The 15208-nt window shown below is 46.1% G+C and overlaps 1 protein-coding gene across 1 annotated transcript in view; it reads left to right on the top strand.

Annotated features, from left to right (window-relative positions):
- Nucleotides 1-8806: 8806 nt before the first annotated feature.
- grk3 (G protein-coupled receptor kinase 3) overlaps nucleotides 8807-15208 on the top strand; it is a 160212-nt gene continuing 153810 nt past the window's right edge. The window contains exon 1 of the mRNA XM_056290885.1: nucleotides 8807-8958. Within this exon, the coding sequence (XP_056146860.1) occupies nucleotides 8846-8958 (113 nt within the window). The 5' untranslated portion in view covers nucleotides 8807-8845. The remainder of the gene's footprint in view (nucleotides 8959-15208) is intronic.

Here is a 15208-nt window from a genome sequence, read left to right as displayed (position 1 = left end):
GTGCCTCTGCTGACCTGAGCTTGGCTGCCTCGAGCTCTCTGGTAAAGAACGGCGTTTCGGCAAGAACTGGCATTCTGGGGTCAGTGAGGCCTTCTGCTGCATACAGCTGGTGGACTCTTACCCGAGCAGTAGAAGTACTTTACCTCCCCGGACTAGTAAAAAAAGTGGCCGGAGGATCCGTCTCTCCAGAACCGTGACTTCAGCTGGCCACAAGCAAGACAGCTCCCTCGTCTTCTTTTTTCCCAGCTGCTGCTGCTGCTGCTGTTGCAGTGCCATCTGTTTCTGGATGATGTCCCACACCATGTCCTCGATGGCCCGCTTTGTCAGAGGGGCCTCCTGGGGATCACTCGTAGGTGGATTTACCACAGCAGGTGGCAGCGTCACCACTGGCACACTCTTGGTCTCACTCTCTGCTGTTAGGTGTTGCCACAGCTGCTGCGTCTCCAGGAGTTTCTCAGGGCTGCTGTTCAGGGCTGTGCTGGTGTTGGTCTGCTTTGCCAACGCTTCACATACAGTGAAGCGTCGCTGCTTTGTTGTGGGATGCAACAGGCTGTTGGGATCACGGGACGCAGCCAGCACCAAGCCAGCATACTCCCTGTCCACCCGCTGCAGGGAGTCCTTCGACCCTTGGTGGATTGCCATGAGGCTGTCTATGACCTTCCTTATGGCCTCTGTCCACCGGTATGGTCCAAGACATACAGAAGCCCGCCTGCCATGATGGACGTTGTGCGAGTGGCATGCGGCGAGGCTATGACGGGCAGGGCAGGTGTCATTGGCAGATCTGAAAACAAGCAGAAATAACAAATAATACAGATTAGATATGGCTCTTTCCAGGATAAGTAACATTACAGAGTTTGGTGAATGCCATATACAATAAGTATTTAACAATAAGTAAACCTACAGCTATTAAATTGTAGATGGCCTTCTTGTACAGCACTTTTTATCCAAATCATGATCTTGAGTATGCATCTCATTCACCTATTACTAGCAGATGTGTAAAATGAGTGATATTAACTTAATTACCTCCATCCATGTCCGACGTCTCACGTTTGATCGGGTGTGGCCCGGGGCAAGGCTGGAGAAGTCTCACCAACGATGTCATCCTGAAACTGAGGAAGCACATGCATTTCAATTAAACTTGTTGCTCAAACTGCAGGTGTAAACTGTGTCAGTTTGAAAGTGAGAATTACTGAATGCTATCAATGCAACTTACATTCTCTTTGGGTGTAATGAAGGGCTGCTCAGCGACCTGCTGTTCAGCCTCCTCTTCATCAGCCCTCTGGGACTGTTCTTGAAACCAGTCCAGAGGCACAAGGCGACAGCCTGCTCTACATATTGCAGGCCAAATCTCTCCCCTGTGTCTCTGTGGCTCAAGTGCAGTGCAGGGTATTTGGCATGGCCCATCACCCTTTCCGACGCCACGTTTCAACTGCATGATGAGCAACTCGTCGTCCTCCTCCATTACTGTGAAAGGAAACAAAGATTTCATTACATATACATTACATACATATTTTAAATATATACACTACCGTTCAAAAGTTTGGGATCACCCAAACAATTTTGTGTTTTCCATGAAAAGTCACACTTATTCACCACCATATGTTGTGAAATGAATAGAAAATAGAGTCAAGACATTGACAAGGTTAGAAATAATGATTTGTATTTGAAATAAGATTTTTTTACATCAAACTTTGCTTTCGTCAAAGAATCCTCCATTTGCAGCAATTACAGCATTGCAGACCTTTGGCATTCTAGCTGTTAATTTGTTGAGGTAATCTGGAGAAATTGCACCCCACGCTTCCAGAAGCAGCTCCCACAAGTTGGATTGGTTTGGATGGGCACTTCTTTGAGCAGATTGAGTTTCTGGAGCATCACATTTGTGGGGTCAATTAAACGCTCAAAATGGCCAGAAAAAGAGAACTTTCATCTGAAACTCGACAGTCTATTCTTGTTCTTAGAAATGAAGGCTATTCCATGCGAGAAATTGCTAAGAATTGAAGATTTCCTACACCGTGTGTACTACTCCCTTCAGAGGACAGCACAAACAGGCTCTAACCAGAGTAGAAAAAGAAGTGGGAGGCCGCGTTGCACAACTGAGCAAGAAGATAAGTACATTAGAGTCTCTAGTTTGAGAAACAGACGCCGCACAGGTCCCCAACTGGCATCTTCATTAAATAGTACCTGTTAGAGCCTGTTTGTGCTGTCCTCTGAAGGGAGTAGTACACACCGGTGTAGGAAATCTTCAATTTCTTAGCAATTTCTCGCATGGAATAGCCTTCATTTCTAAGAACAAGAATAGACTGTCGAGTTTCAGATGAAAGTTCTCTTTTTCTGGCCATTTTGAGCGTTTAATTGACCCCACAAATGTGATGCTCTAGAAACTCAATCTGCTCAAAGAAGTGCCCATCCAACCAATCCAACTTGTGGGAGCTGCTTCTGGAAGCGTGGGGTGCAATTTCTCCAGATTACCTCAACAAATTAACAGCTAGAATGCCAAAGGTCTGCAATGCTGTAATTGCTGCAAATGGAGGATTCTTTGACGAAAGCAAAGTTTGATGTAAAAAAAATCTTATTTCAAATACAAATCATTATTTCTAACCTGTCAATGTCTTGACTCTATTTTTCTATTCATTTCACAACATATGGTGGTGAATAAGTGTGACTTTTCATGGAAAACACGAAATTGTTTGGGTGATCCCAAACTTTGAACGGGCAGTGTATATACACATGTATATACACACACACATATATATATATATATATATTTTCATTTTTAATTATTTCATTTTTATGTTATTCTTATTGTCTTTATCCCATGTTCTGTGCTGAAATGTGAAAGCACTCTGAGTTGTATTCTCTGTATGACAGGTGTTATATAAATAAAGCTTTATTATTATTATTATTATTATTACAAATGCCATGGTTAAGAAAGCAAACCAATAATTATTCATATTTTGTTTATTTTATTGATTTACCTGTAGATCAGAGGCAGGGAGTCAAGGTGGCTGTTGGGGTTGGGGCTGCCATGACAGGTGCCAGTGGGCTGGGAAGTCTTCAGATGGCTATGCTGCTTTAACAGGTACTGCTGTAGCTGGTGCATGTTGCTGTTTGGCACACACTGTTTTTGCATGATGAAAGCAGCGTAGGCATCAGCCCTGCTTTCCCAAACTTCCAACCAGGTGCTCTTGGCTCGGGGCTCCAAAGCCCACAAGTCTCTCGTCCTCTGAGGACACAACAGGTGCAGGTGTTTGTTTGCTTAGGTAGTCCAGGAGGTCATCGGTGTCCCGAAAGCTCCTGGAGTACTTGATAAAGGACATTAAGCTGTCCTTACTGTTGCCCTCAGCATGGCAGTGCCCTGATTGTATCTCCTGGTCTACCTTGTTGCTGAGGTACAAGACATAGCCCACATAATTTTCCAGCAGCCAGCGGAAGGAGTCCCCCTTGTATTTTCCAAACTGATGGGATGTATTCTCCCATTACCTCCTGCCAGTCTGAAACATCCCCCCCTCTCTGTAAGACCACAGTGTGGGCATTGGCCTTCACCACGTCTTCCCTCTGAGGTGCAGACTTGTCCTGCGGGGACGGGTTGCTCTTCAGGCGTTTGGCAGCATCAGAGGGGTCCTGCCGTAACTGGCCTGATGGGCCTCTTCTGAAGGCCACCTTGACCTTAACCGGGAACAACGCCATCTTCTTTATGGTGCTGACTCTGTGCAACATGAGACAAATAGTGTTGGTTGATTGATACAGAGACAATGCACACAGATTAAAACAAAATATGCCATGTAATAATCCCAAAGCAGGAGACACACACCTGCTCTAACTTATAGATAGATAGCAGCTATACTCTTTTGATGGTCACTACCTCACACCTGTTGCTGCCCTCCTACTTCACAGTAGACTGGACTTTGATGTGTGTGGGAGATGCAAGGTGGAATAACCCCAAGATTAGTCAAAGTAATTAGACCTACACTAGGATAAAACTAACGACAAAACCCCGAACCTATTTCAAGTTACGTTACCTTATGTGTTCTCTACTGTCACAACCAAACATTGAACCGTGAATGAACGTGTTTGTGTTGATTCCTTATGGAAAACGGGTGCGAGCTGTCCGCTGGCATATTAGATACTAGCTAACGTTAGCTAACGTTAGCACGTTAGCGATCGTGTAACGTTCATTCAAATAGCCAGTTATGCCACGGAACACGTGCTTCGATCGACAGTAATACTGACAACAACATGACATAACGTTAGTTAGCTACATAGCTTACAGGATAAAATAACGTCATTCGTTAACTTCATAGCTAAAGTTGACATAACGTTATAATTGTGACCGGTTATTTTCTTTTTATTTTATTTTTATTTTATTTGATACGGTGTGTACTGTACCACAAGGCGACATCGCTCAAAAGTACGTTGGTCTCATCGCTGTGTTCACTATAGCTACTTCACTTGACTGATCAGAACAGCGCCCCCAAAATCTCCTTAGTGGCCAACAGTGGAACTGATCAGTAAGGTTAAGGCTTACCATAGAGAATGAATGGGAACATTTAAGAGAGTTAAGCTTAACCATAGCCGGCTGCCGAGTTTCGCGCGTCTCGCACTCATCAGCTAGTGCTGTACTGATATTCCGCTCCTCAGTAGCAGAGCACTTATAACACTGTAAAGTACTAATAAGACACGTTAGCCCCTAGTTAACGGGTCTGACCCTTTGGCCGAGCGGTAGTGATGTCACCTTGTGGCGCAGTACATACCGTATCGAATCCCGCACCGGGCAAGAAATAACCGGTTACATAAGCAACCATCATCAGCAGCAACGAAAAAACATATATATACATAGCAGTACAAGCTTGTTTCGTGCGTCGCGCACTCATCAGCTGCTAATGTGATATGTATATTGATAATGTGATATGTATATTGATTTACTGATATTCCGCTCCTCATTTGTTGAGCACTTTTATCAACACCATTGACGGGTTTCCGAAAAGAAACCCCGCTATATGTTGCAGCGAATTCGAGGGGCAGTCCAGGAACCGTCGTCACAGCCGGGACGCGAACCCGTGTCTGCCACCCCGCAAGCGACAACGTTAACCGGTCGACTAAAGCCGTGGTTCTCAACCTTTTTGGGGTCCTGACCCCCTGCGATTTTTGATCTCCCCTGAGGACCCTCCACCTGATCTTGGGGGAGGGGGGTTGCAATTTGATAGAAACAGTAGAAACTGCATTTTAATTGCATTATAGCATTTATTCACTCTTTGGGGCAAAAATAAGAGCTTTCAGTTGGAACTTAGATATAGTTAACAAACAGAATTCTTATGCAGTAACTTTCAGATATATGTAACAAAACAGAATATGTATTCAGTAACTTTCAGATATATGTAACAAAACAGAATATGTATTCAGTAACTTTCAGATATATGTAACAAAACAGAATATGTATTCAGTAACTTTCAGATAGATGTAACAAAACAGAATATGTATTCAGTAACTTTCAGATATATGTAACCAAACAGAATATGTATTCAGTAACTTTGAGATATATGTAACAAAACAGAATATGTATTCAGTAACTTTCAGATACATGTAACAAAACAGAATATGTACTCAGTAACTTTCAGATATATGTAACAACACAGAATATGTATTCAGTAACTTTCAGATATATGTAACAAAACAGAATATGTATTCAGTAACTTTCAGATATATGTAACTAAACAGAATATGTATTCAGTAACTTTCAGATATATGTCACAACAGAATTTTTATGCAGTAACTTTTAACAATGCAAACGGGAGCGAGATCTCTTATTAAAATACAATAAATTACACTTGTGAAACAGATGTAATTAGAGAAAAAGGTCCTGTTGCCCTTTATAGTTTAGGTAGATAAAGGTCTCAGTCACATTTGAGTAAAATAATCCTATTTCTATAAATGTCATAGGATCTTTTTTTAACGATATTTTATTTTCACGGACCCCTTGCAATTACACCACGGACCACTAGGGGTCCGCGGACCCCTAGTGGTCCTGGACTAAAGGGTCCGACCCGTTAGTCAAGGACCAACGTGTCTACTTATCCATGCACGTTACAATATATTGTGTGTGTTATCCACTAGGATAACATCAGGACACTTTCAATAATTGTCCAGAAGAGGTCACTGCAGTTCCACGACAATTGAAAAGTGGCTGAGGGCCAAACAAATAAAATGCATCTGGCCTTGACGTATGATTGATAATCAGCTCCAACGTCCTCTTTTAATATGCCAGCAATTAAGCATACTGACGGGCGTGTATTAGTAATTGAGTTTAGACAAGACATTTGCATTAACATAGTGGTTTTTCTTGCCCACTGACTGGACAAAAGTCTTCGTCAACACAACTAGTAGCACCAAATGGTCAGTGTGATGTATGACGTATACACTCCAGGCAGTATAACGTGCAGCCTTCACGTCTTTGTGCCCTCAGGAAACTATCAGCGTCAGTTCTAATTGACGGCAGCAGCCGTTCCGCAGCAAACGTGAAGCAGTCCTCGTTAAAGAGACGCAAAGAAGTAAACGAGATCAAAGCTCATCGGCGGCTCCGTTCCGGGCGCGTCCGCGTTTTGCGGGCGACCGCGCCGCACTGGGAGGAAGTTGAGCGGCGAGGCGGCGGCGCAACACACGCGCAGTAAATGCTAATGCGCGAGGCCAGCGGACATGTCCCCCGCGCGAGGAAGGCACGAGACGCGGACGCTGCTGAAGCCCGTCGAGTGCACGGCCGGTTCCGAAGGGCTCGACGTGTGTTGGGTTCAGAGCCCAGACCGGGGCTTCCGCAGTGGCCGGACTGGATCGAGGCAAAAAGGGGAACGTCGCGCTGCTCGGCACACTTTCCCAAAATGCTCTCAATAAAGGGAACTGGCAGAGGTGTAAAAACCCGGTCCAGAAAGTACAAACCCTAACCGTGTCTTTACTCCACCCATGTACTAAACCGTCAGATTGCACTGACTAGTTTCCCAAATCAGCCGTTTAATACGTGGATGGAGTAAAGACACGGTTAGGGTTTGTACTTTCTGGACCGGGTTTTTACACCTCTGGGAACTGGGTTTAATGCCGGATGTCAAACACACACAGCACAAGTGTAAAACGTGTTGGCCCACACGTAAAACAGCCGCGCGAGGAGGAAAGGCTGGTCAGCAGTCAGCGCACTAACTAATATGGAAATGAGCGCCCCCCCTCCTCCTCCTCCCCCCTCCCCCCCCCCCTCCATCATCACGCGTCACCGCCATCAGCAGCCTGGCTAACCGCCGTGTGTGCGGGTCTGCAGCCGAGGAAGGGACCCCAACGCTCGTCCGAACGACACAGCTATGGATTAACTGGCGCGCGTTTCGCGATCTTGTCGAGCTTCCTTGATTCTAGAACACGGGGGTTTCTCGGAGAGCGCGCGCGACAACTTTCAAGAATGAGCAGATACTTTGTTGCTGCTGCTGTGGCTGCTGCTAGCTTAACGTTCAGCGGTATGGGACCGAGCGCTTTCTGAAGCCGAGCCGATATATCAGCCTTTAGCAGCTCCCCGGCGACGAACGCGGCTTCCCGCCCGCGGCGGGGACGTTTACCGTGATTAGCGAGGCCGAATAAGCCGGATCACAGCACCGCATCGACCCGCCTTTCCGAATCCCGTGCCCGGGCTAGCTCACTTAGCTAGCCGTTACATGTTGCTAGCTGGCGTGGTAGCTAGCCAGCTAGCTAGCCGAGAAGCCAAGGCGCCGTTGTTTTTAAACCGATTGACCCGAGGCGGACGTCACACCTGTGGAGCCGCTTTGTGATCGGCACCGCCGCCCTTCCCTGCGCGCCGGACATGGTGCCGAGTGTTCCAGCCAAACGGCAGCGTTCGGGCGACATTTGGGCGATCGACGAGGCGATAAGCGACGTCTCGGCTTCACACAGGAAGCCAGCGACGACGGCAACGTAAACAACGGCGGTGTGCGGACTTGGAGGAGTGTAAACGATGAAACGGGTCTCCGCCTCGCTGCTGCAGCCTCTCTGCGGCTAGCCCGCGCTCCTCACGGCCGATACGCGCGTCTTAATCCCGAGAGCCGCTTTTCTCGTGTCGAGGCGTGGACCGCTCCGCCAGTCGCCCCCCTGCCCCGCAGCCGTACGCCCGCCGCCGTGCAGCCGGCTTGGGGATTTGTCTCTCACAGCGCCGTTTACACCGTTTACTGCCACCCTGAAGCGCATCATGGCTGGCTGAAGACGATATCTGGACATCATTTCCCCCCCCCCCTGTTTTGCAAGAGCACCGAGGGGAGTCCGTCAAGGATTCGCAGGGTTTGACAGCGGTGCTCGCCTCAGATCCGGATCCGGATCAGATCCAGCACCGAGACCACCTTGCTGCGTGAGACGTATCACGTTACTACTACGCGTCGTGCGGATGAGCCCCGGTCCTCAGGAGACGCTGTGCGAGTCTTTCCCGTGCGAGGATCGCGAATGGTTTCCTCGTTGTGACGAGACGCCCCCGCCAGACCTGCCTTCTGCACTAATGGGATTACGCCGACGGTGAGAGAGCCCAGCGAGCCCGGTGCTTTATAGCCAGCGATCCGTCACCCCGATGTCTTCGCCCTCATATTCCCCTTTCTCTGTCACGGTGAGCGTCTGAGACGGAGGGGGGGCCCCGAATATACTTCTGCAGAAAACGGCACCGCCATCCCGCTCGATGCTCGCCCCTGCCGCCACCCGCCCCTGTCATGCACGTTGCCCCTTGGTTTTAGTCACATCTGCTGGATTTTTGCTCTATATTCCCTGAAACACCCCCCCCCACCCCCACCACCACCCCCCAGTCAGATATTACAGCGATCCAGCCGTCCCGGGGTTGAAGATGGCGGACCTTGAAGCAGTGCTCGCCGATGTCAGTTATTTGATGGCGATGGAGAAGAGCAAATCTACTCCAGCGGCCCGGGCGAGCAAGAAGATCATCCTTCCGGAGCCCAGGTAACCACGTTTGAACAATCTTCTTTGCGTGCGTGTGTGTGCGTGTGTGTGCGTGCGTGTGTGTGCGTGTGTGTGTGCTGCAGCCCATGTTTGTTTACCCTGCAGATTAATGAAGGTCCGTGCATGCCCACCCTATAGGATGAGGAGCAGAGCCTCAGCATAGATCTCGTGGCTCGCTAGTTCCCAGGTGATGTGACCCAAAATGTGTTGTTGCCATCGAGCCCTATGGAAACATGCAGCGTCGCAGTGGCTTCACTGTCACGTCATTTGCCATGGAAACAACCCAGCTTTGTGTCACTCTGCGTGCTCGTGGCCACTTGACACTAAAATATTGGTCAATAGATGAACGTGGGAGGTCCTGTGTGTTTGTTAACCTTTCACATATATCTATGGAGTAGTGATTTCCCTCTGAACTAGTTAGTTTTACAGTAGACCCTGTTTAAAGTGTGGCCACCTGCTCTTTATTTTTGTTGGGTGCCATTGGTAGCTCTTCACATGTGTCGGTTACTCATACAGGGATGATGTTCACATGACCCATTTGCCTCAACATGTTTGTTTGGCAGTTGTCTTATGAAGTGCTCACATCCTTCTCCTGTTTCAGCCACTTGGTCTTCATGTTTTAATCGACAGTGTTGCACAAACCCTGGGATGCAGCTCTTTTTGGCAATAAGGTGTTATTAATCCTTTTATGCACTGGTCTTGAATTTAACCTCCGTCCTTTAAAATGGGTTGTGCAACAATACTGTATTGTAAGGTTTCGCCAAGGCTTAATGACTTCCTATTTTAGAAATCTCTTTGTACCAACAGCCCTACAAGGGGCTGATGTGCTTTACCCCACTAATACCCACACTGTTTGTCAGCTAGAGACTGATTTTAGTGGAGGTTTTGAGGGACTACTCTGCAGTTTGGCTGAAATAAGATGTGCCTGAAATTGTTTATGGTAATAACTACTCCACATACATATGCTCCTATGTGAGCACATTATTAGTAGTAGTTTATATTAACGAGGCTTTCATAGTACATATTTACTCTGCTCTAAATGAAGTGCATAGTGATGCTCTCTCTTACACTTGCTCAAGTCAGCGATATTTGGCTACATCAGCGTTTCCCCTTTTTATATCCTACTGTGGTGACCCACCACTGTGAGAATATGAGTATCCACGGTGGGAATGTGGCCACCCGTGGCAGAATTATTTTCAAAATGATTTTTAATTTTTGCCAGTGGTTCTCTTCAACACTGGGGATAGTCATACAAGCTGAAGATTTGGGGAAACTGTGGAGCGGAGCTAAAGATGAATAAATCTCGGGCTGGGCAACATAGCTGAAAAGTTCTGTCATGATAAAATGTTTCATTTCAGTCTATCAATAATTACTGATCATTTTCAATTACCTATTTCAAATAAAGACCAGGAGAAAAATGGTTGAATTTAACCACCGTACATTAAATTTAACCACCATGGTGTTCTGATATCGGTCAGATGTGGGGGGGGGGGGGCAAACTGGTGAGGTGACCTGTCCTTTTTTATCAACAATTTCCTCACAGTCTGCACTCATTTTCTCATTCTACTCAGTTTCTGTTGTGTCACATGTTGACGGTGCAAACAATCAACACACCTGTCAAATGATTGGCTGTTTGTGTCCATTATCAAGGGATATGATTGGCTGTTTGTGTCCATTATCAAGGGATATGATTGGCTGTTTGTGTCCATTATCAAGGGATATGGTTTGGCTGTTTATGAACCAGGCAGGGAGCAAGCGTATTCATTAGGTGCTTTCATGGCTCTTTGCATTTAATTGGTTTAAGTGAAACTATCGAGCATTCTATCGAGCCGTTTTCTTAAAGCTATTGATGAAGTGTCTCGCCGGTACATATCGCTATCTTTTTACCGCCCAGGCCTACATAAATCAATGTCACGTGGGAACAATAAACAAACATAATCAGCGCAAGTAGAGACTGGAGTGTCGGTGACTGACTTAATTCACTAGTGCAGAGATCAAGAGAGTAAATTAATACCGATTATGTGTGTTTGAAATTAGCTAAAGAACACAAGTTCTGACACAGTCACAACAAATCAAACAAACTGCTGTTGTTTACAGTTTTTCTGCAGCACACTGGTCACCCGATTGATTGATCGTGATTGAAAAATAAAATGATACCCAGATAGCAAAATTGCCGCGGCCCGGACCCACCCCACACCCGACTTTCATCTTTCTTTCATCCGGCCCACATACCACATGGAATGATAGCAATTGGGCGGTCTGCGCCTGTTTGCCAGATCTGGGCCAGAACCAAGCCATAGCAATGCCGCATGTGCCACATATTTGCCAAAGGTGGCCCATATTGGTTTTGTGATATTTGGGCCATATTCAACATTACCACACGGGGCACTTCAGGGTCACATCCAGATTACATGCTGCCGAGAGCATCACATCTTTGCCAAAAAAGGTCCACATTTGATTTGGCATATTTGGGCCATACTTGCTGTTATACATGTGGGCCACTTCAGGCTCACATCCATTTTGTCAGGCCAGAAGAAGGCCGTCAGTGCCGCATCATGGCCTGAAGTGGCCCACATCCGGATGCTATCAGGGTAAATCTTGACAGACTAGCATCACTGCCTTACTGAGGTTCTGTGTCACGTGAATTAAAGTAAAAAAAAAAAAATGCAGTTCCTCAGTTTTCCGGACGAGTTTATTGAAGTATATTCCAAGTACGACAGTAGACCAGGAAAATGAGTCAGTTAAAGACTAGCCAGTAAGCTACTTGTAGGCTATGCATTTATATTTGTAGGATTAGCTATATTTATGCAGTCATTCATTATCCAAATCGCTGTTTTGTAAACATTTTCTTCCTGGGGAAGGATGCCCCCGGATCCCCTGCATGGTATGGTTCCTTGCCTTTCTGCCACAACATGAAAACATGATATGGGGGGGGGGGCATGTCAGTCCACTATATTTCATTGTCCTGATTGTTATTTCAAAGGTTTGTGTTGGCTGGATAAGATACATTTGAATAAGACTTTGGCGCCTAATTAAATCTAACCTTGTTACATGAAAGTCACCAAAAAACTGTTTATCTGCAGATGCAGATAGGGCTGGATAAAATTAAACATCACTATTTTTAGACCAAATACCTCGATGTCGATATTGTGACGATATCGTGGGGATGACTATTGTTGCTTCCACAAAACGTTTACACAATCAGATATTTGTTAAACAATCATTAGTAATGACTATATAATAATTAAGTGGGTAAAGGCAAATAATAGAATAGCCAGAACTGTCTGGTAAGTTCAGAAAATGGCATCACGTTACTGTAATGTAACCTTTAAAACCAGGAAGAGACCACACTTACGCCATGTGAGGATGTTACGATATCTAGAATCCCAGACCATATCCAGTCTCATGTCGTGATATTGATATGATATCCATATAATACTCAGCCGTAGATGCACATGCCTTCAATGAAAATGGTACCTAATATATTTCCAGTTGATGATACAGAATTTGTGTTGCACTGTTGCTTACATGGTTGGCTACATCTTCATCATAGTGTACTTGCTCCCTGTACTGGCTCATGTATTTGGTACTAACTAATATGACTGAAGTTTGTCTGGCTGTCTTCTGGGCCATCCGTCCAAAGTGGCGTGTCCTATGATAGGTATGTATAATGTACCTGTCATGTGCAGACTCACAAAATTACAGCAGGAAAGAGTTGTGTTGTTCACAAATCGTTGAATTGGTGTTAATCATAAAGGGAAGTGTGGCTGACTTGCATTATTTTGCAAGTTACACAACTGAAGCTCACACACATGTACTTCTGAAATAATAGGGAAAGTTACAGTGAATATGGCTTGACTGGGAAATAAAACGAGAGGCTGTCAAAGAAAGGAAATACCTTTAAGGTCTGTCAACACCAAGTCCAGTACAACAAAACAACACAAAAGTATTCGCAAAACGACTTTTCACACCAAGCCCGATGCAAATTTTTTATCGTTCTGTGAAAAAAAGTTCCGATAACGGGAAGAAATAGCTGACAAATCGCAGCAGTGACAATGAGTTAGTCATATTTCTTATCAAAGAGCAGATGAAAAGCAAAAGACAGCGATCCTGGTCTATCCCATCCTTAAAAACATAGGCCGGGAGTCCAGAGTTGAAGTCCTACCATGTCCGTGTGGGACCTTCTCTGTAGAAACAACCTACAGACTACCAGGAACCCACTGACCCACAGCAGCATTTGGCCATGTGTTTACGATGAGCTCATGTTTTACTATAGTACTACTACTTCTACTTCTACAGCTGTTGCTACTACTACTGCTAGTACTACTACTACTACTTCTGTTTTCAGCTGCTCCCGTTAGGGGGCGCCACAGCGGATCATCCGTTTCCATCTCTTCCTGTCCTCTCCATCTTCCTCTGTCACACCAGCCACCTGCATGTCCTCCCTCACCACCTCCATAAACCTCCTCTTTGGCCTTCCTCTTCTCCTCTTCCCTGGCAGCTCCATATTCAGCATCCTTCTCCCAGTATACCCAGCATCTCTCCTCCACACATGTCCAGACCATCTCAATCTTGCCTCTCTTGCTTTGTCTCCAAACCGTCCAACCTGAGCTGAGTCATGTGTTACTACACTGTGTGACTGAGGTATATGTGATTATTATGGTATGTGTGATGACTGCTGGGATAGGCTGCAGCATCCCCGCGACCCCGAGGAAGGATAAACAGTTTGGATAATGGATGAAGGAATGAAAGAATGTGTGATTGTTGTATCGATAACAGAGCTACTATATGTGAAGCTAGCTTTAGCTTCATTTACTTTACACTGGGAAAGGGCAGCATCTCTCTCTCTCTCTCTCTCTCTCTCTCTCTCTCTCTCTCTCTCTCTCTCTCTCTGTCTCTCTCTCTGTCTCTCTCTCTGTCTCTCTCTCTCTCTCTCTCTCTCTCTCTCTCTCTCTCTCTCTCTCTCTCACACACACACACACACACATGCAGGCGCCTCATCCTGCACACCACTGTTGTAGGCCTGTTGGTGTCATAGTGAGCAAATTGTTAGACAAAATAACTGCAGACAGTTGTGTTTGGAAAACGGTAGTTGCTGGGTTGGTTGATGGTTGTAATAAGATATTGGCACGATGCTGATACATAAGCACAGCATCATTGCGGCTGTCAGATCAAAGTTCCCTCACCCCAAGTGAACAGAGCACACCTACACAGGCCTGTGTGTTGTTGTTACTGCTGTGACTTTTATCAGACCTCCTCGCATCGCACTCTGACTCCAGTGTTACTGACAGCTTGGCCAGCAAGGCACACGAGCTCTTGTCATGTAATTAAACATTAATAGATTATTGGTCAGAGCTTTCTATGGTATCCAAAAAATGGAAGTTGAACCAGCTATAAAAAAAATGACGCATCATCGCACAACGATAGTTTCGTACTTGGTGTGAAGGCCCTCATCGAGATGCATTGTTTTGTTTTGTTTTTGTTTGTTTTTGGCTGGGGGGGGGGGTTCTGCCCTTTTTCTCCCCAATTGTACTTGGCCAATTACCCCACTCTTCCGAGCCGTCCCGGTCGCTGCTCCACCCCCTCTGCTGATCCGGGGAGGGCTGCAGACTACCACATGCCTCCTCCCATACATGTGGAGTCACCAGCTCCTTCTTTTCACCTGACAGTGAGGAGTTTCACCAGGGGGACGTAGTGCATGGGAGCATCACGCTATTCCCCCCAGCCCCCCCAGAACAGGTGCCCCGACAGACCAGAGGAGGCGCTAGTGCAATGACCAGGACACATACCCACATCCAGCTTCCCACCCGCAGACATGGCCAGTTGTGTCTGTAGGGACGCCCAACCAAGCCAGAGGTAACAGGGGGATTCGAACTGGTGATCCCTGCATTGGTAGGCAATGGAATAGACCGCCACGCCACCCGGACGACTTAGATGCATTGTTTTGTTTAAAAATTTAGGTGTGCGTTTTTTCGGACGAAAAACTCCGACTCGATGTGAATAGACCTCTCGTTTAACCCTGACAACAATTCGCACTTGTCGTACTTTCACTGTCACGATGTGTGGTTGGCGTTGCTAAAGTGGGTCGGCATTTTTCTGGACTGTTTTATGCAGTAAGACCAGTTGGATGTGCTGGGAAACAGTTAAAAGTCAGTCAACTATAAGCTGGTTAATGTTGAAAGTATCAACTTTGGTGATTAGCTCAAGTATCAGTTAATGACCAGACACAGTGCCTTGTGACGAAAGCCTT

This window comes from Lampris incognitus, chromosome 12 (assembly GCF_029633865.1).
Source record: "Lampris incognitus isolate fLamInc1 chromosome 12, fLamInc1.hap2, whole genome shotgun sequence".
Taxonomy (NCBI): domain Eukaryota; kingdom Metazoa; phylum Chordata; class Actinopteri; order Lampriformes; family Lampridae; genus Lampris; species Lampris incognitus.
This window is presented reverse-complemented; position numbering and strand designations above follow the sequence as displayed.